General features: G+C 41.5%; 1 protein-coding gene across 8 annotated transcripts in view; it reads right to left on the bottom strand.

Annotated features, from left to right (window-relative positions):
* Positions 1 to 4,168: 4,168 nt before the first annotated feature.
* Positions 4,169 to 22,725, bottom strand: part of GNG12 (G protein subunit gamma 12) — a 67,229-nt gene continuing 48,672 nt past the window's right edge. For 6 of the 8 annotated variants that reach the window (XM_030572483.1, XM_030572482.1, XM_030572485.1 and 3 more), the window contains 3 exons: positions 9,050 to 9,167; positions 7,732 to 7,864; positions 4,169 to 6,555 (listed from right to left, as the gene is read on the bottom strand). In XM_030572483.1, the coding sequence (XP_030428343.1) occupies positions 7,739 to 7,864; positions 9,050 to 9,167 (244 nt within the window). In that variant the 3' untranslated portion in view covers positions 4,169 to 6,555; positions 7,732 to 7,738. Of the gene's footprint in view, positions 6,556 to 7,731; positions 7,865 to 9,049; positions 9,168 to 12,930; positions 12,955 to 13,328; positions 13,354 to 22,725 lie in introns of those variants that run through there. The other 2 variants (XM_030572489.1, XM_030572490.1) reach the window with 2 other exon arrangements.

Below are 22,725 nucleotides of genomic sequence, written 5' to 3'. Positions count from 1 at the left end.
GCCACCAGCAGTTCAAAAGGAGAGCACTGTGATAATGGCCTGATCCTGCTCTCACTGAAGTCAACAGTAGTTGTACCATTGACTCCTATCCAAACAGGACTGGCCATTATGTCAGATCTCTTATGCTCAGGGACACTGACAGATTGTTTTGACTCTCTGAGCCTGAACTACCATACTGAAACATTTTCTTGATGTTAAAAAAAAATCCAATCGAACAGCTTTTCGTTTGGATTTAAACCTCCTCCTTCTGTGTTTGGAACTCAAACACAGAACCAGTGCCTGAGAACCAGAACCAGACTATAAAATGATTATAAACTAAAGTAAAATGGGACTACTCTTCTGTACTGTACAAATTGAGTGAAATACAAGGAGCAAACAGCAGAAATACACATCTACCCTGATATAACGCAGCCTGATAAAACATGAATTCGGATATAACGCGGTAAAGCAGTGTTCCAGGGGGGCGGGGCTGCGCACTCCGGTGGATCAAAGCAAGTTCGATATAATGCAGTTTCACCTATAACGCGGTAAAATTTTTTGGCTCCCGAGGACAGCGTTATATCAGGGAAGAGGTGCACTGTGAAGTTGAATCTTTTTTTAAAAAAAAAATCAGTTTTAATAACGTTGGGCAGTAATTCTATAGAGAAGTATTTGTTTTAAAATCGTATTTTAACTCAATAGAATTCTTTTCCCTTTGAATTTCTGCTGTCTCATTTCTGTATGCTGCATCACACGGGGGCTTTTGCAGGATCTGTGTAAAGGAACATTAATAGCCCTTAGGTACCAGTCTAGATGGGGCCCTGTAACTTGCCTTAGTGCTCTGCATGCGCTCATTGATGAAGGGCATGCATGAAAGTTCCCCTCAGTGCTGTGTTTATCATCATCTGTATAGCGGTAGCCATGTTGTGGCTGCCAAGTTGTTCAATGAATTTCAGCAGCTGCTGCCTCCTTCTGGAATGGGCACAATCTGTGGCACCAGCACAGCAGCCCCAGATGGAACATTAATGTAGAGGAGCTTTTTCTATTAACATATATGAATGACACATGGATTTGGGAGGAAGGAAGGATGGTGTTCTATCAGCGGGGTAAGACATGGGAGATCTGGATTGTAAGCATTCAGGAGACAGAAGTGCTTCATACCTTTGGGAAGGTGAGAAAGATTCTTCCTGAGTCCCCTATTCCAATGGGAATATGGAGTTTATTTCTAGCCTGGGCAGACTGAGACATCACCCCTTAAAAGTTAATAATTTTTATGGATTTTAAAAGTTTACTAGTTATAATTTCTCTCTGCCTCTGAGGGCTGTGCAACTGGACTAAGACAGACCAGTTTTGCAACTGAAAGGACATGAAAAAATAATATTAAAAAATTGGTATGTACTCTTACTATGAGTTTTTAATAACAAATAAGCATCTCAACCAATTTTCCAGTAAAATATGTGACATTAACAAAATGCCTGATGGTTTGGCATGAAGTTTTTACTACTGGCAGTCAGACGGGATGATTTGCATAGCCCACTGGTGCTCCCAATGCTTGGGCCAAACAAAACATTTATACAAACCTGCTCATTGAGAGTGTGTCAAAGAGACAGATCACACTCAAACAGGATAATCAGGAATACAAATTATAGCCTCAAATTCTATTTCACGATAGCAGAACCTCAGAGTTACGAACACCTCAGGAATGGAGGTTGTGCGTAACTCTGAAATGTTTGTAACTCTGAACAAAAATATATTAGTTCTTTCAAAAGTTTACAACTGAACATTGACTTAATACAGCTCGAAACTTTATTATGCAGAAGAAAAATGCCCCCCCCCTTTTTGTTTTTAAAAAAAAATATGTTTAAAACAGCACTGTACTGTATTTGGGTTTTTTTTGTTTTTTTTTTGGTCTCTGCTGCTGCCTGATTGCATACTTCCAGTTCCAAATGAAGTGTGTGGTTGATTGGTCAGTGTGTAACTCTGGGGTTTGTAATTCTCAGGCTCTCCTGTCTGAAAGACTTAATAAAAGGGAACTAGGAAAATAGAAACAAGATTTCAAGAAGCCCAATGGGTACATTTCAAGGATATCAATAAGCCTGTCTTATAGTCATGTTTGGGTTTTGTAGAAAGACAAGCTGTCATGGTATAATTCCCCACTCTGAACCTTAGCGTCCAAAAGATGGGGTACCAGCATGAATTCCTCTAAGCTCAATCACCAGCTTAGAACTTGTAGTGCTGCCACCAACCAGGAATTCCAGTGCCTAGTACACTCTGGTCCCTCCAAAACCTTGCCCGGGGACCCCCAAGACCCAGACCCTCTGGATCTTAACACAAGGAAAGTAAACCCTTTCCCTCACCGTTGCCTCTCCCAGGCTTCCCCTCCCTGGGTTACCCTGGAAGATCAGTGTGATTCAAACTCCTTGAATCTTAAAAGAGAGGAAAATTCACCTTCCCCCCTCCTTCTCTCTCCCCCTCCCAGATTCTCCCTGAGAGAGAAGGTAATCCTAACACAGAGAGAAATTAACCTCTCTCTCCACCTTCCCTCCTTTCTCCCCACCAATTCCCTGGTGAATCCAGACCCCTTCCCCTGAGATCTCACACCAGAATAAAAAAACAGTCAGGTTCTTAAACAAGAAAAGCTTTTAATTAAAGAAAGAAAAACAGTAAAAAGTATCTTTGTAAATTTAAGATGAAATAGGTACAGGGTCTTTCAGCTATAGACACTGGGAATACTGTCCCAGCCTAAGTATACAAGTACAAATTAAAATCCTTTCAGCAAAATACAGATTTGAACTCCTCCCAGCCAAATACACATTTGCAAATAAAGAAAACAAACATAAGCCTAGCTCGCCTCATCTACCTAATACTTACTATTCTGAACTTATAAGAGCCTGTATCGGGGAGATTGGAGAGAAACCTGGTTGCACATCTGGTCACTCTCAGAACCCAGAGAGAACATCAACCAAATTCTAACAGCACACACAAAAACTTCCCTCCCTCAAGATTTGAAAGTATATTGTCCCCTGATTGGTCTTCTGGTCAGGTGACAGCCAGGCTCACTGATCTTGTTAACCCTTTAAAGGCAAAAGAGATATGAAGTACTTCTGTTCTATTAACTCTCACTTATTTGTTTATGACACATGCACTGAACTACATGTCTCCCCCCAGAATTTAAGCAGAGGTCCTTATAACTCCAAAGGGATAATACTGAGCAAGTTAGAAATACCTTTGAGCCAGGGGAGCATTTGAATCAGAGATCCTCATGCAGGGCTGAATCTGGGCTGGTACAACTCTACTGACCCCAGTGGAGCTCAAGAATAGAACAGGAAAAAACAAAACAGTCCTACTCTTCCAAGCTCTGCCCACCTGAGACACCACTCACTAGAAAAGCATGCAGATGTTCCAAATATGATCCTCCATGCTCTGCTGGGCTATGACTTGGTTTCCCCTCTGTGCAGATCAGGTATCTGTTAGGCTCTGCTAGCTTAATGGGCTTGGCTCCTCCTCGATTGTGGAGTTAGGAGGGGAGAGAGACACCAACTCTTCCAAATGTTACCAATTAATGGCACCACACATTATGTCACTTGAAGTTCACCATGCGGATCTTCATAACATGATCTTCCCTCTCCTTCCCTATAAGCTTTCATCAATAGTGAAAGACAACATTCACATTTAAATTTATTCTCATTCAGCAACCAAGTTAACACTCCTTTGAGATGAGCAGTCATTGTTTGAGTTTCTCTCAGAGCTTTTAATTCAGGTTCTCTGCATGAACAGGCAGAGCTCTCTACCTGCTACATTTTCATGTTTTTTGTTGTTGTTGTTGTTGTTGTTGTTGTTTTGTAACCGCAAGGTGAGAGAGACTTTTTTAAAAAGAGAAAGCTAAGACTTGGCGCATAAGATTACAGTTGGTAGTAACACTGCACAAACACAGCCAGCCTCCCAATTTAAACCCTGGTGCTTAGCAAAGTTGACCTACAGAGTGAGTCATTCCTTTCCCTCCACCTCCACCCCAACCCCAAATTTACATCTAGTCTGTCTTTCTTCCAAGAACATCGTCTTTGTCAGTGTTTGACACCATTGTGCTGAAAGACTTCGGACCCTCTGGATGGTTGACATTTGTCTAATTCCTCAACAGGCTCTGTGCATTGGAAAGTGAACTGAACTACAATGACAAGCTGAAACAATATACAAAGTAGTGATATTTTTAATAAAGTATTTCACATCCATGATATTGAACATTAGCCATCCATCAAATTCTCTTGCTTAATAGTTTTTTCTCTCATAAGAAGCCCTGTTCCATACAAAGATCACAATGAACTAATTTAAGAGGTTTACTGGTGAATGGCAAAATCATGTTAGAGAAAACAAAAGGATTTCATAAAGCCATTTGTCAGTCAAAAGCAAATCATTGTGACAACAGTCATGTGAATCTGAAGTTACAATTACAATACTAAATAACGGTATTCAAACAATCAAATTAGTAAACCTAGGTGGGGAAAAAACCAAGCAAATGGGCCTTTTAGTTTAAGGAAAAAAACCCTAAAATTTTCTGGAATATCATCAGGTTCATTTTACATCACAACGATTTTACATTTGAGGTATCTGCACTCAGAGCACCAAGTAAGTTGCAGTACTGTGGTTCCGGTTAGCTAGCCTGGCCAAAAATCATTCCCGCAACCTCCAGTATCCCAACAGGTATGAATTTGGGGTGGTTTGGTTTTCATTATTTCATCTCACTAACTAGAAAGTCCATATATCTTCACAATTCTTCCTAATCTGCATTACTCATTCTCTTCACAAGTTCATCAAACAAAAAGGTCTACTTTATACTGCATTTTGTATACTTAAAGAGTAATATTATAAAAACATAAGTAGCTGTTTGAACCCTCAGATGACACTACATACTGTGCTTAAAATACAATACACAGAGTTTATTTAAAAACCTACACAAAAGTAATCAGAAGCAGTCAGTTGTATTTTACTGTTTTATTATAGTTTCTATGTGTTTCAGGCTAAAAGTTAGAAGGCATCTGAAAGAAGTTGGCACCTTATTTCTAATCATATATATGTGGGTAAAAGGGCAATTATGTTCTAATAAAACTCTTTTGCTATTTAAATGCGTAAGTTTAAGAAGGAATTAAATCGCAGCTATTTGTCCTTGCATTGCAAAGATGTCAAAAGTGTATGAAAAAAGTAGAAAAATACACTTCAGATTAAACAGGGGTAAATAGATCACTATTAACTCATCCTTTAAAAACAAGCATACATTGTGGCACTACGAACATTTAGAATCCTAATATTTATGAAAATGCTTTCAACAGGTTACAAGTACGGTATGCTAGTAATCCCAAGTTTCATCATACTTCCACTGAAGTCAACGGCAAAATTCTCATTGACTTTAATGGGCACTGAGTCAGGCCCGAGTTTATGAAAATATTTCCAGTAGTGTATGTTTTATGGCAACATGTTTGTGATAATACTTTAAAATGTATCATTTACATGTTTTGATGCAGTAACTTAAAAAACACAATCATGGCACTTATGACTCCAGTTGTAAAAATGCTGAATACATTTGGATATGGAAGTCGTAACTGAACAAAATGGATTCAGGTCAAAAGAAAATCTGCAGTTTAAAAAAGTCTGCAGTTAAACTCATTACTCAAATTAATGCAACGTAAGTAGTTATGAAACAAGTTTGTAAAGTTCTAATTTAGCTGAATACTTCTGACATGAAATTCTATGAAGGGTCATAAACCAATAGCTTAGAAATGGCCAAAGAGAAAGAGCCAGGTATCAAAATGACCTTTGTATCACCATATGTGCACACAGTACATTTCCATATATTCAGTTGGGTTCTAAATGGTTCAAACATTTAGCCACAAATTGCTGACAACACGGGCCATAATAGATCAACAGAAGGGCAATATTTTGGTTTTAAAAAGTTACTTTGAAAAAATCAAGATATTACAGAATTGAAGAAATACAGCATGACTGCGGCTAGTAGCTCAGTTATGAAAGCATATAGCTAAGTTAATTACTGTTTTTAACAAGACGCATTACAAAATGACTGAAATATGGTGAATAAAATCAGTGAAAATCTAGATTGTTTTGAACTTATTAGAAAATATTCTAATTATAAAAATAATTTGAATGTCAGCACAGAACAATCCGTGCATTTATTTTTTCTTACAGGAAGTCTCAAATTTAGATTTTTGAAAGGAGGTGTGTTAAAAACATAACATTATTAGTAGTGTCTATATAATTTAATACAAAATTAGACACATGCAACATAAAACAGTAAATTAAAAGTGGTTAATAATTTCTGTAAATATCATTACAGAAGATCACAATTGCAGGTATTGTATAGCTGGCTATAGGGAAACACCCACACACACAAAAAAACATTGTTAACCTACTAGAAGTCAGTATTGTTTTCTTTCCACTCATTTATTCCATCAATACACAAGACTTGTATATAAACTTTTAGTCTATTTGTACTTCAGTGATGTTATGGAAAGGCCATCCAATTACAATTGCTTGATCATAATCTGGATAGGATTTGGCTTCTTTTTCCTTAAAAAGAAAGGGGAACTCAATTATTAAAAGAATCAAATCCTGGATCACTGCACAAAACCTAAATGAGACTTGCACAGGTGACCCATGTGGCTTGGAGTGATAGACTCCTCCCCCTCACCTTAGCCGTGGGGCAAGAGAAATGCTAGTTCCAAAGTGTTGGAGTCTTATTGTAGCCCTATTAAAGGAGCTACATTGATCATAATTTGAGGAGAAAATTTAGAGGGGCAGAATAAAAGGATTAAAATTCTCCTTTATTAGACCCTCTCAAAAATGAAAAATTACATAAATCATCAGAAATCTATGGATTCTTGACACAAAACCAGATTTTTCACTTTTTAAAGAGTTAAGACATAACTGAAGGTAAAGACATGAACCTATGGAGTTTATGTTTAATTGCAGCAGCTGTTTGCAAGGAGTCTTGTCAGAGAATGCACTTTGGAATGTGTATATACACAAACACACACACACACACACACACACACACACACACACACACACACACACACCACCAATACACTAATTGAATACAAATACACTATTTTAAATAAGCTACAGTAAATTAATCTTGAATAAGAGTCGAATTACTTGTCTACCTTGCTGATCTATAGGTGAAGATCAGGCAACTTTGGTCTTGATTGTGTAGCCTAACACCTTAAACTGAAACGCAGATATTACTCATTTTTAAAAAGATCTTCACCTCATCCAGCCCTCTCTTCTTAGGGCTAGTCTTCACATACAGCACTATAGCAGATCACTTTAGGGTAGTTAATCCACCTCCCAGAGAGGCAGGAACAATGTTGACGGGAGAAGTTCTCCCGCTGACAGAGTTGTCTACCCAGGGGGTTAGGCTGGTATAACTATGTCTCTTGGGAGGCATGGATTTTTCACACCCTGAGCAACATAGTTATATTGACATAAAAGCCAACACAAGGGAATTACCAGCTGCATGCCACAGACCCCATTCCATTTTACAAGAAATAGGATAATTTAGTTTACAATCTTCCTACCCAGTAAGGATACTATAAAGAAAAAAATCGTAAGCTTAAAAATTCATTTACACACATAGTAAATACACTGCTGTTTTACACCGCTGATATCAGGTGACCATAAGGTTATTTCTCTAAAAATTTGCTTGTAGTCTGTTTTGCTTGGGAAAGCTATGGAGGTACTTACTGCTCTGCTATAATATAATGCATGTTTTTTTATCCTTGAAAGGGTTTTCAGAAGCAGGTATGCCCATTAGTAAAGGATCTTTCCTGGCATGTTCTTCACAATAGCACATGAGATCTGCTGATGCTTTTGATACCTGGCAAAAAGACACAATATGGTAAATATTCCCAGATCATTTGCAATAGGATGGAATGGGCTGTGGGATGCATCCATAGCTACAGTGAATTAGTTCTGCATACGGAAAACAGAGTTTTAGGAATCCATAAAAACTTCAGGTCCAGAGCTAAGGCCACCGAGCATAATGCAAAGGTTTCTATGCTTTGCTTCTTGGACTGGCTTTGGTGAGGTTGGTAGAATGGAAAAAAAGTAAGCAAAAACAAGGATAAACCAGGATGCTGTGTCTTTAAAGGTAATTTGGGGTTAGTTTGGGAAGATAGGCATGAGTAACTTTACATTTTGCTGAGATTTGAACAGCAAGTTCAGAACAATCGAGCAGGCTTCTAGTAAAAAGATTTTGTATCTTTAGACATCATTGTTAATCATCACTGAGACGTCATCAATTGACTTACAGTTTCTAGGAAACTGATTTCAGTCATTTCCTTGCAAGACATTGCATGTTCCTAATCTGTAGCTGACTGTAAGAAAAGTATCTACGTCAGGTGTATTAATCAGTCTGCTGACCTTTGGACAGTTGGTAGACTGCAGAGAGTATTAATAAAATGAAGAATGAAGGCAAAGAAAGGTATGGTTAGAACAACAACAAAAAGCCAAATCTTAATAGGTGATATTTTAGCTTAATCAAATTCCTTAACCACTGGGGGGGGGAGCAGGGAGAAGTCTGGGCTTCTTGTCCACCATAATTTAGGTGCATCCTGTCTCAACTCTCTTCCTCTTTCAAGAGGGCTACAAACCCTTGATCTACTTGCAAAGATATATACAGTAAAATTTAAACATTCAAAACTAACATGCTCAACTGGAAATAAAACTGTTTTACATAGCATCTCATCTTCCACCCACTACATATTATAGATTTAGATTATAAACTCCCAGTAGCAAAGATCTGGTCTTCTCACATGTCCATAAAGTACGTATTATACTGTTGGTACAATTTTTTCTATAACAACAATAAGGAAATCTGTAAAGTTCAGTACCATAGGTATGAGTGAAACTACCACATTCAGAGATAACCTCTGTGACGTACACTGCATAATAAAAAAAATATGTACATATATATTGGGAGTTTAGTAAAATATACCTGCAGTAATTCACATGGTTCATATTAAAAAAAAAAAAGAGAAAGATCAGTAAGAACGTTTCTCACCTTTATTCTTTCGATAGAAGCTTCAATTCTTAACTGCTGTACAGTTCTTCGTGCCTGAGCTATATTGTTTGTTGTGCTAGTTGTTTTGCTAGTCATTTTCAATGAAATCTCTCGAACTCTGTTAAGAAAAACAATTGGTTATTTTTCTAAAAACTGCATCCCTGTATAGAGGCAATGCCATATGCTGAAAAAGGAATTTTAGTTTTTATGTGAAATGTTGACAGATCAGATATTGTACGTAGAAAATACCAGCAAGAAAAAAAGTGAACACTGTTGAAGCTTTTATGTATTTTTTCTTCCTAATTCCAAGCCCATTAATATGAATACAGCCTCCACTAATAGTTTCTCCACTTGTACTTCCCCCCCAACTGCTTTTTATTAATCTATCTATTCCCTTAAAGTTGAAGACATTCATAAAAGTATTCCTATGCTCATTTTAAAAACAGACATCTGCAAGAAGATTATGGAAAGTTGTATACTGGGCCAGATACTAGCTTTAGAGCCACATATACCTCTCCAAAGCTAGAGTATTATTACTGATTATCATGGGATGAACTTTGCCCTTAGGCACAGCCCTGAGCAAGGGGAGGTTGTGGAATCTAGACTGTGCCAGGAGGCACTATGTCAGAGATAGATGCCATTTCTCTCCTGCTGGCCTCTGATTCTCTTGTAGGAGGAGGAGTATTTTACAACCGTCCTTACATGGCACAGCATCCTTTTCCCAGGCAGATCTACAGGTCAGCAGAGAAGGAAAGGGGCAGAGAAATGGCCCACTTGCTCATTAGGAGAGAGCATGTCATGTGTGCACCTCCAGCGCCCCCCACTCCACTGCCCTTTGCCACACACCCACATAAGGTTATGTTTGGATTTAGTAGTGACTTAAGAACAATCTTCCAGCTTCTCACAGAAATCAGACATAACAGCTGCCAAAGTCCAGAGAAATACTGCTACTCCACGCCCCAATACCCCTCCCAACACCGCCCCCCGGCCACCCACATGGCTGGCTCAAAATGTGTTTTTGGTAAAAAGAGTGAGCAGCTTTGAGACAGATCATACTTTTCTTCTCAGGATGAGAATTTGAAGCAGCACTCATGCCACACAGTTTTAACAGTGCTGCACTTGGAAACTACCCGTTGTGTTCAGTTGATCTCAGCAGCAGCACATGACTGCAATTTGATCAAAGCTTTTGGACATTGACTCTATATAGTGTGTAAAGTTAGCCTCTGTGAAGGCATGTGAGTGATTAGAGTGCAGGTTTTGATCACAGTTAGTTCAAGCCTGTGACTAAACCAGTGCCACTAAATCATAGTCATGCACAGAAACACCAGATTTGGTCTCAGCATCACAGACAACCAAATCCTAAGAAGTAGTTAATGAGAACCCTGTGTAAGGCCACACTGTGACAAGCATGAGAGCAAAACTGTCACTGTGCCAGATCCAACTCAATGATAATGAACGAGAAAAAACGAAAGAAAACTGCTGTCTAAATCAAAATTGCTCCAAAAAGTAAATAATTAAGCATAACTGTTTGCTCAGACTGGTGTTTTCATCTGGCAGGCATAATGGTGGTCTCTTTACAAAGACTCTTAAAAGATTCCACTATCATGGCCAAGACGTGTATTTCATAATGTCTGTCGGCTCATGATACTACTCTGCCAACTTGACACCATTCACACTTCAATAGCTATCAAATCACAGGGTGGCCTCTGATAGTTGTGTAATAAGCAAGTTCTAAAGACATCATGTAATCAAGTCACTTTCAGTTTGTTACACATGCAGGCAGGACTACAGAATTGCAGAGGACTTCACTGCTCAACTATTGTTTCCCCAGCCTCCATACAGGGGCAGCTCCAGGCCCCAGCATGCCAAGCGCGTGCTTGGGGCGGCAAGCCATGGGGGGCGCTCTGCCGGCACTGCAAGGGCGGCAGGCAGGCCGATTCTGGCGGCTTACCTGCGGAGAGTCCGCTGGTCTTGCGGCTTCAGTGGACTTCTCGCAGGACCAGCGGACCCTCCCCAGGCAAACCGCCAGAGGCAGCCTGCCTGCCGTGCTTGGGGTGGCAAAATCCCTAGCGCTGCGCCTGCCCCCATAAGTCCTCCTGAAGCATAATCTTTGCAAAGTCTTCCTTCTAAAAGACTTCTGTACTTTGATTTACCATCACTTCCTTATTACAATAATACTGTAATAAAGCTGTAAAACACTGGAGTGCTGGCAAGAGATGGATCTTTGTTTCCTGACCCTCATCATAGGCTAGGGTCATGGCCACAAAAGGTAATACCTCTATTACATGGCCAGGGTCAGTATCCACTCTCAGCTAGCTGCAGTTACACTTTTTTTTTTTTTTTAATAAAGGCAAATGCAAATGAAGCATATCATCAGTCAAGACCAACCACAAAACAATGTGGCAAATTAAACAACACATGAAGAGAGACATCTAGGATGGATAAGGGTACTCTTAAAAAGATCAATAAAGATGGGTCCAAGGAATTCGCCTATTTCACGATGGATTTAATCACTACTGAGGCTGAAGTGTCATTTTTTGAGCAGAAAATTTTGAGGCTTTGCTAACGGTAGAATGTGCTGTACTGGAACTCATAGCAAAGAAAGACAATCCCGGCCCTTATGTTCAAAAAATTATCCTTGATGAGCAACTGTAGCTCCCATTGAAAATGCTGGCCTAAGGTGACGTGCCGAAAGCCTCAAAGTGAATTATTGGAAGAGCTGGGGAAAGATCGCTTTGACCTAGTTCTCCAGGTGCTGAACACAGTTCCTGTGCACTTCGGTTGGAGCTAGCTTGTGCAGCACTCCCAAAAAGTAAGACTGAATGAGTCCTGGCACCTAGTTCTCTGCTCTAACCACTAGACCATGCCACCCATAGTAAGTGTCCTACATAAGAGCAAAATATAATTATTTATTTATTTTAGGGCAGCAACATTCGTGCCATTTGTCCTATGCAATCTAAGTTGTTTCTCATCTCTGTAGGAAGTACAGCCTACACTTCAGAAACAGGCATTATTTCTGCGGAAACAAGCACTGATCAGAGACCAGCATGAGGATAGAAGAGGCAACTTGAGCAGTTGGCAGCATCAAATTTGAAATAATATGGTCATTCCACTAATTCCTTATGCAGCAGCAAAGAGATTAAACTAGTAAATTTTACCCTACACAAATACTTCTAGAAAACAGAAAAACAAGTACAGTAAAACCTGCCAAGAGCGACCATTCATGGGAGTAAGCAAATGTGGTTGATTGTAAGAGTGGTCTCTCTCCAGAGGTTTGCACACAAGAGAGTGGTGGTGTTCCGTGGCCTCTGCAAGTAGTCACTCGGTCCTTCATTTAGCCCCTCACACAGCAGGGATGACAAGTAAAAAAGCCAGAATTTTAAGAGGCACAGGTTTAGCTCTGTTTTTTATAGCCAAAGGGTATTTCTTCTGCCTAGTGAAGACCTTAGCCTGTGGGTCATTGCAGATGGTAGTTTGGAGAGGGTTGGACAGGGAAATATTAAGGTAGAGGAGCACAGCTAATAGAACAAAATCAAAACAAAAAGATATTTGTTTCAGCAGTGCTACGGCAATATACTGAATATGCCTTTACGGTGCTTCTATATCTAGATAAGCAAAAAAGAGGTAGTTAGGACAAAGCCACTGTGCCAGGCTGTAATTTAAACTATGTCACTCTTCTATGAAAATACTGGCATGTCTCTAATAGGATTTGTATACAAACTCAGCAGTGACAGTCTTTATTTATCAACATCTGTGGAGAATAATCAACTACTGCTGTGCTGTGTTTAAATTCACTTATAGGACAACTCAAACATATTTAAAAAAATCACCTCCCAAAGACCCTAAATATAGTATTTCAGAGGAAGTTTCATATTTCTCACCTTTGTGCAGCTATCCAGACAACCCCATTTTCCCCCCTCTTGAATCTTGCACTTGAGTAGCCAAACAAGCATAGCATTATTTTATTCTAACAAAAAGCATACCCCCCTTTTTTTTTTTGCACATACTGTAGTTTTCAGCCTGTTCAGCAGCACCCTGTTTTTTAAAAAGCCCTCTTTCCACAGAATAGTATAGAACATTCTCTCCCTCTCTGAATTTAAATCATATCCAGTACTTTTTAGATTTGATCAAACAATTCTACATTGCAAAGCAGCTATGACATATCAAGACTTAGATACATTAACAATAGCTGTGATATGTGCAGAAAGTATATGAAGTTATGGTATTTCAAAACTCTCCCTGCTAGCTTCTTGCCAGATATGTACTCAGAACTCCTTACAGTCAGAGCCAGCTCCACGGTTTTTGCTGCCCCAAGCAGCAAACAAACAAACAAAACAGCAACTGCGATCTGCAGCTCTACCACCGCTACTTCATTCTTCGGCGGCAATTCTGCAGCTTGTCCTTCGCTCTGAGAGGGAGTGAGGGACCTGCTGCTGAATTTCCGCCAAAGACCTGGATGTGCCACCCCTCGCTGTTGGCTGCCCCAAGCAGCTGCTTGCTGGGCTGGTGCCAGCATCGCTTACAGTGAAAGCTGGGCAAGCAAGCAACAGGCTCAGATCCTGTCCCAGCGCAAACAGTCTCCTCCCAACTCCCTTGGCCTCTTCATTAATGTCACTGCTCTTCCCAGACAGTGACATGAATAATTATCCTGTATTTTCCATTAACTGTGAATTCCACGTAATCAGGACTAAAGGCCATCTATAGTGGCATTCTAATTTAGCTGATTCTACTATAAATAGTTAGCTGAACATATATAATAAAGATGTAATAACACTGAGGGCTCCCAGCGACAAAAAAGGAGCAAAGAGTGTGTGTTATGTTCATGCCATGAGTACAAAGAAAATATCAAAAGTAACTAATCTTCATTTCAATATATTTTGATAGCTTCTTGTTTAGTAAAATACAATCACTAGTAAAGAAAAAACAAACACTCTTTACAAGTGTAAAGAAGGTCTTGTGGCTAAGGCACTGAACTGGAAACCATAAGATCTCTATTCTGTTCTGCCATGGACTTCCTGAGTGACTTTGGGCAAGTAACTTAGGCTACGTCTTCACTACCCGCCATATCGGCGGGTAGCAATCGATTTCTCGGGGATCGATATATCGCGTCTCATCTAGACACGATATATCGATCCCCAAACGAGCTCCTATCAATCCCGGAACTCCAACCCGAACGGCGGTAGCGGAGTCAACATGGGGAGCCGCAGACATCGATCCCGTGCCGTGAGGACAGTAGGTAATTTGATCTAAGATATTTCGACTTCAGCTACGTTATTCACGTAGCTGAAGTTGCGTATCTTAGATCGATTTCCCCCCATAGTGTAGACCAGCCCTTAATCTTGCTGCACTCAGTTTAAGTAGTAATACTTCCGACCTCAGAGGGGTGTTATGAATGTAAATTTATTTTTTCAGGTGTACAGATACAGTGAATGCCACAGAAAGGCCTATAATCATCATATCTAGCTTTATTTCCCTTAGAAATTATTTGTATTACCGTGGCACCTGGGAGCTCCAGGCATGGATCAGGACCTGACTTTGCAAAGGCACTCCTCAAACACAGAACAAAAAGACAGTCACTTCCCCCAAGTCACTTACAATCCAAGGCAGTGATGCCCAAACTTTTCCTGTTGCACCTTACCAGTAATGGAATCTGTCCATGCTTCCCCTCCATTACTGCACAACTGGCTCAACAGAAGAGCTAAGATTGAATCACAGAATATCAGAGTTGGGGAAGGGACCTCAGGAGACCATCTAGTCCAATCCCCTGCTCAAAGCAGGACCAATCCCCAACTAAATCCTCAAATGGGCCCCTCAAGGATTGAACTCACAATCCTGTGTTCAGTAGGCCAATGCTCAAACCACTGAACAAGCAGAGCTGGGGACAGAACTGTGGCTGAGGGAGGAGCTGGAGCAAGAGGCAGAGAGGGAATGAGGGAAGAGATGGCCCCACCCACTTCTGCCTCCTCCGCTGAGTGTGCTGCCTCCCCACTTCTCCTCCCAGCGCTTGCTGCCGCAAAACAGTTGTTTCGCGGCATAACAAGCTGAGGGGGGAGAGGAGGGAGGAGTAGGAATGCTGCACGCTCAGGGGAGGAGGCGGGGAAGAGACCGGGGCAGGGATTTACAGGAGGAGTCCAATAGGGGCAGGCAGGGTGCAGAGTTGGGGTGGGGACTTTGGGGAAGAGGTTGGAATGGGGGTGGAAGGAGGCAGGGCAGGGGTGGAGTCGGGGTGAGGGTGGGTCGAGCACCCACAGGCGCCAGGAGAAGTTGGAGCCTATGCATGTGCTGTCCTGCTTGAGATGTTAGACATACTCTAAGAAGTATAAGACATGAGACAACAGGTGAATACAGACAGGCGGGGATAAGGAAACACAGAGACAACACTGGTCAACATGACAGGCAGCAGCCTCTGCACACCAGCTGTCTAAGGCTTGGTCTACACTACGCATTTAAACTGATTTTAGCAGCATTAAACCAATTTAACGCTGTACCTGTCCACACTACGATGCACTTTATATCAATATAAAGGGCTCTTTAAATCGGTTTCTGTACTCCTCCCCGACAAGAGGAGTAGCGCTAAAATCGGTATTACCATATCGGATTAGGGTTAGTGTGGCCGCAAATCGACAGTATTGGCCTCCGGGCTGTATCCCACAGTGCACCACTGTGACCGCTCTGGACAGCGATCTCAACTCGGATGCAGTGGCCAGGTAAACAGGAAAAGCCCCGCGAACTTTTGAATTTAATTTCCTGTTTGCCCAGCGTGGAGCTCTGATCAGCACGGGTGGCAAAGCAGTTCCAAATCCAAAAAGAACTCCAGTATGGACTGTAAGGGAGATACTGGATCTGATCGCTGTATGGGGAAACAAATCTGTTCTATCAGAGCTCCGTTACAGAAGATGAAATGCCAAAGCGTTTGAAAAAAAGATCTACAGGCTACATAGTGCTGCGTGACAAGCGTAACGGGAAGCCAGAGACTCAAATGGACGCTCATGGAGGAAGGGAGGGGGTACTGAGGACTCCAGCTATCCCACAATCCCCAGCAATCTCCGAAAAGTATTTGCATTCTTGGCTGAGCTCCCAATGCCTGTAGGTTCAAACACATTGTCCGGTGTGGTTCAGGGAATAGCTCGTCAATTTACTCCCCCCTCACCAGGTGGAAGAAAAAGGAAAGAAATCGTTTCTTGACTTCTTTCAATGTCACCTTATGTCTACTGAATGCTGCTGGTAGACGCGATGCTGCAGCAGTGAAGAGCAGTATCTGCTCCTCTCCCCTCCCTGGTGGCAGACGGTACAATATGACTGATATCCGTCATCACCATCAGCCCGTGAGTGCTCCTGGCTTTCCTCAGGTGAGGTCGGCCAGGGGCGCCTGGGTAAAAATAGAAATGATTCCTGGTCATTCCCAGTAGACGGGACAGAATGGCTGGTAACCATCTTCATCATAGCAACTGGGGACTGAGCTCCATCAGCCCCCTCCCTTTCCTGTGCAAAGAAAAGATTCTGTATTGCCTGGACTATCATAGCAGAGGCATGCTGGGCTCCTCTCCTCCGCACCGCTTAATGTCCTGCCTGGACTGTCATAGCACCGGGAGGCTGTCTCCCCCTCATTTTATCTCACTAACAAGTCACTGTTTCTTATTCCTGGATTCTTTATAACATCATGACACTAATGGGGGTGGGACACTGCCACGGTAGCCCAGGAAGGTTGGGGAAGGAGGGAAGCAACGGGTGGGGTTGTTGCAGGGGGACCCCCCGTGAATGGCATGTAGCTCATCATTTCTGTGGGATCTGACACGGAGCAGTACACTTCTCTAGTACACTTGCCCCATATTCTAGGCAGGACTGGCTATTTTTAGAAACCATAAAGGAGGGATTGACTCGGGGAGTCATTCCCAGTTTTGCTTTTGCGTCCCCAGCCGATCTCAGCCAGGGGCACCCATGATAGCAGCAGACAGTACAGAAGGAGAGATAACCGTCATCTCATTGCCAATTTACACTGGCAGCAGACGGTACAGAACGACTGGTAACCGTCTCTGCTATCATGCAAAAGCAAATGAATGCTGCTGTGTAGCGCTGGAGTATCGCTTCTGTCTGCGGCATCCAGTACACATAAGGTGACTGCAAAAAAAAAGCTGAACAGGCTCCATGGTTGCTGTGCTATGGCGTCTGCCAGGGCAATCCAGGGAAAAAAGAGCGCAAAATGATTGTCTGCCGTTGCTTTCCTGGGGGAAGGAATGACTGACGACATTTACCCAGAACCACCCGCGACAATGATTTTTGCCCCATCAGCCACTGGGCTCTCAACCCAGAATTTTAAGGGGCGGGGGAGACTGCGGGAACTATGGGATAGCTACGGAATAGCTACCCACAGTGCAACACTCCGGAAATCGACGCTAGCCTCGGACCATGGACGCACAACGCCAAATTAATGTGCTTAGTGTGGCCACGTGCACTCGACTTTATACAATCTGTTTTATAAAACCGGTTTTATAAAATCGGAATAATCCCGTAGTGTAGACATACCCTGTTATCACTTGGGGAAGAGTTCCCACTCTAGACTCTCAGCCTCCCCAGGGATCAAACCACAGCTGCTCTTCTCTGGAGCGGTGTGTAGTTCTGCTGCCATCTGGACCATTGCCAACATGTGGTAAGTTCCTTGCACTGGGACCAGTTCTCTCTAGGGCATGGCACTTAATTCTCCCCTTCAGAACCTTTTCCCTCTAGGAGTATCTCCTAGGTTCCCTTTCATGGTGAGCTCCCTAACCAGCTTCCCCAAGTATCCCTCTCCTCAAGAGCTTCTTGTGTTCTAGGACCGCCGAACTGAGCCCTCACAGCCCTTTATTAAGCCCAGGTGTTCCTTAGCTTATTAACTGCTGCCACCACCTCGGCAATTAACTATTCAAAGGTGGATCTGGATTGGCTTATTCTCCTTAGTGGAGCCTGTCACAGGTAACTGGAGGCCTGACCCCCATCAGAGAGCTAGCTACCCTGTCACAAGGGGGTTCAGGGTGTGTGCTGGGGAGAACAGACATTTAACAGCATTAGGATGCATCATATTTAAATATACTTTAGAAAAGTAAATTTTACTACGACCCACCTGAACTGCTGTATCACTGATAAACACTAAGATATCTGTGGGTAATAGCTGTCTTTATAATCAAGCTACTGTCCATTACTAGTTTGACTCAGTAATGCCACGAACGCTGCCTGAATCAGCTACAAGGTTAAGCAGCCTGGTTTCTGACCAGGGCACTTTTTTATAACTTGTCCAGTCCCTCTGTTTTTCTGGGTCATGTGAAGTGGCTATTTCATTGGATTCCTACCTGCAGTGTAAAGGCATTGCCCTTGCTATCACACTGATGGGTCTGCTTGGTCAGCACTTAAGGTTGGCATTCTGCCAAATACACATGAATCAGGAGCAGTGCACTTCACAGGATTGAACAAAGTGGAATCTTACATTATCTGTGTCACACACATCTACCTGGCAGACCACTCTCCCAATTCTGTATTTGGCTTGGTTATTTAGAATTTCTTTTCTGCATCCTTGGGGAGTTGTGTGTATATGTGGGATAACGGGTTGCTTCTTATGCTGTTGGTTCGGAGAAAATAAGTGTAGAATTAGACACTAAAATGAGGAATGCTCTAACAAATATGGAGGATAGACTCCTGCTCCCCACAGTTACTCACATTGCGATGGATTCTGCTGAGCAAGGAAATACCCTCAACTTCCATTGATTCAAAGGAGGCTAAAGATACTTGACATCTCAGAAGATCAGGTTCATTACTGTACATAAGGGCTTGGAGTTTGCAGGATTCCCTTTTCCCTTGGGATTACTATGTCAACTGACTTTTCAAAACTTGGTCTCACTATCTCCTCTTGCTACCCTGAGAGAAGGATTACACACAGTGATGCACATAAGTCTCCCATTGGCCGCGGCTGCCAGCTGTCAGTGCGGGGGCAGCGTACGGAGCCCCCGTAGCTATTCTTATGCCTAGGAACAGTAGGGATGTCACCACTTTCAGGGAGCCTTGTGGAGTCAGGTAGGGAGCCTGCCAATCCTGTGCCAACCGGACTTTTAATGGCCCAGTCAGTGGGGCTGACTGGAGCCGCCAGGGGTTTTTTTCAACCAGGTGTTGTTTTTTTTTTTCAGCCAGGCGAAAACTGAACACCTGGCAACCCTACTGAAGATCAGAAATGTCAGTTTATAAAGCTTTCCGGCTGATAAAGAGCCAGATAACACAGCATTTACTGTATAATCACAACGATGAATCAGGAGACAATGCAAAGATCATCAAAAGCCTGCTGCCATTCCCACTGAAGTCAGGAGCAGAACTCTCATCAACTTCAGTGGGAGCAGGAGTATGCAGCACGTAAGCAGAACATAAAAAAGTGAAACAGCAGAGTATAGAGCTTTAGAATGAATGCTGTCAGCCTTCAACAAGCTACACACAATACAAAAGCTTTTCCAGCTGGAAGAAAGCCAAATGCACAATGTAGAAGGACTCTACTTAGCATGCTGGTGATTAGCTTAATTAGAAAATGACAGACAGTGCCTCCTATTTAAAAGCAGGCAGAAGGGACATTAAATAACAGATTTCCAAGTATCATTTCAAACTTATTTCCTGGATCATGCATGTTAAAAAATAAACACACTCATAAATCTCACATATCTAGATGAATCTGGCCATTTAAATAATCACCTGCTTTCACAACACTGACCTACTTTTCTAGTAACTCCCTTATTTCCATCAGCGAAAAGGAGACTGGAGAAGAATGAAACAGAATAAATTTAATTGATGCTACCACTCTAAATGGCTGACTTTCAGCAAATATGACTGAAGGAGTTCTATAAACCATCATGCCAGTTCAAAGATTAGGATAGTTTCTAGTGCAGACACTGCATGCAGTATTTTCAGAACTGAACTGGCTGTGGGTTGCGTACTATCCAATTCACACAGTATTTCCATCAAGGGTTTCTGTATTTCAGCTTTCCTTGGCAGAGCTGGAGCAAAGATGGTGCAATTTGGAAAGAAAATTTATCTCTCACGGTTGTATGCTGGGAAGGCAGAGCAGACAGCACACACTGCCAGTCCTTTCAAACACAGATCACTACCAGAAGGAAGTCATCCAAATTCCGTGATAGGAAAAAAAAATTATTAACTGATTAGTTGCAGTACAGGTTGCTCCCTCATCTCCAAAGTTTACTGTATCGCTGACTGTCCCTAGACTTTTTTCAAATTTATGAACACTCCATTTTACAGAAACTTATTCAGCTTTGACTGTCCTCAACATAAAATCTTTCCAAGACAAAAACCCAAATGGTGATAGTGCTTCCTTTGAAACAGTTGTTTTCAAGGGTTTAAACGTGTTATTTTTTGTAATACAATAGCATCTAGAATCCCCAACTGAGATCTAGTCCTATTATGCTCATATTGTGCACTGCCCATACACATAGTAACAGACAGTCTCTGTCCTGAAATTCTGAAGCATCGTCATTAATCTGCAGATGAAAATCTAGTCAAGTAACAATGCATTGTGACCATTTTTATCCTGAATACAGAGGTGTGATCCACAGAAACTACAGCATACAGTGCTCCATTTGGGATGGAGAAATGCATGCTGGGACGTGCTATCTCCCCAGGTGAAACTTTCCCACTTATGATGAGTGTGACTACAATAGGTTCCATCTTTTGCAAATCAGCAGCGCCTATCAGGCTCCTGTAAAGTTGTCAATGTGGCCCAACTCCAACGCCCAAACTGATTTTGTCTTTTCATTTGGTAAATACTGATTCTTTCCTCATTTGCAAAGGAGCTGAAAATCAGCGTGATTTCTGGACCAGGGTGGGGAAGGGAGGGATGGGATGGAATGGAATGGGGTGGGATAAAGGAAAGGTAGGTGGTGCAAAGCATTAATTCCCTAGCCTTTCAAGCTCTGTGGACCTATATTAAATTCCTGATTTAAGTCACATGAAAAGTGTCTTTGGTCACAATTGGCAGACAATGCTCAAAAGAGGTGCAGGACGGGAGTCGCTGAGGTGCTACAGGTCAGGGCTGTAGTATACTGGCAGAAATGAGTGGAGCAGCTCATACAGCACCTGTAAGGTAGAACTCACTCAGTCTGCCCAAATCCCACATTTACAGGAACAAAAGTTTATCTTCTTAAATTTAAAGGGAAAATAAGCCCGAGCATTGTTAACTGTTTAATCTGGTATAAGCAGTGTTTAATGTGCTCTGGGAACAGTGTCTGTTTTTGAGAGGTGAGAAGTTTTTATGTAATTTGGCTGTGCAGAAGACGGTCAAGGGTTCACAGATGGCTGACATATTATGTGCATCAACATTTTGACACAAAAAAATCTAACATAGATACTAAATCACCTTCCAGTCTGGCCTACCATCTATACCATATTAAATTAAAATATCAGCACTATTTGGGAGACATTCCTGGTAGTAGTATACAGTTTGTGCACACTGAGGGAAACGGTGTTACCCAGCTATTAAAATGCTGTCAGTATGGCAGTATTTCTTTTGCAAAGAACTTGAGGAGAAGATTCTACTGAGAGATCAATTCATTTGTCTGAACATAGTGACAATTCGCATAAGAAAAATATTCACAAGGTAGATTTTTCTTCTTTTTGGCTGGGAAAGAGCATGCTACTATTTGAGCAGAAGTCTGGTTTTGGTGGTGGTGAAGTGTTTTCAGGTGCACTTTTTATTTTTGGAAAATACATCCTAACTGAAAATTGCTGAGAATTAAAAAAAGTCAAGAGACTTTCTGTTTTGGTTTATTATGCGGTGAATTAACCATCTGTTGACTCACCATATTTAAAGGCTCACACAGCAAACAGACTATTTTTTACATACAAGATAGTCATAGCCAGCTCAGTAAGGGATATTTTTAAGTGACATTAGTCATCCAGGAATATATTATATAGTCTATCACAAATATGGAAGAAGATTTTTAAAATGGGAAGAAATAATTTAACACTGAAAACAGCTTAGTCTAGTTTAAAATCTTACACTTAACTGATGCCTAAGTGAAAACGTTTTAGTTCCACACAATCATAAAATAAGCTGTAGTTAGCAATCTAAAGAACTCATAATAGTTCAGATTTCCTGTTGTGCAACTACAAAAGCGAAGCCAGTCCCTGAGAGCACTGGCTGTTTTGTACCAGACATGTGTGAGCAATATGCTCTTTAAGAGATTGCTTACCAGAAACTTACAACAATGCCCAAACCAAAGTTCTTATGACACTATTGACCAGACAGAACCTGAGCTGACATGTTTACAGCTCTGCCAGTAAAACTACTCACATGACATAGCTACACCACTGTCCAGTGAACTGAGCCAGGAGACTGGAACATTACTGGACAGTGACTCGCAACTATTTAAAAAAAAAAAAAAAAAAAAGAGGAGTTGGCTTAAGAACTTAGAAAGCCAGAACTAACGTACAACAACAAACTGCCTTGGTTTTACAGCAGCATGTTTAAGATTAAAAACATCATTTAAAAATAAAATGCAATTTTAAAGAAAGAGAGAAAAGACTTCTGTTAGGGTCTTACTCAAAAACCCATACATCTCTCTTTCACCCATACAAAAAGCAATTAGAACTTATACTACACGAATCCACTAATACATTCAGGGCCTAAACCTACATTCCATACTGAGTCAAAGTTC

Source organism: Gopherus evgoodei, chromosome 8 (assembly GCF_007399415.2).
Source record: "Gopherus evgoodei ecotype Sinaloan lineage chromosome 8, rGopEvg1_v1.p, whole genome shotgun sequence".
Classification (NCBI taxonomy): Eukaryota; Metazoa; Chordata; order Testudines; family Testudinidae; genus Gopherus; species Gopherus evgoodei.
The sequence above is the reverse complement of the archived record's forward strand: the minus strand, read 5'-3'. Positions and strand labels throughout refer to the sequence as shown.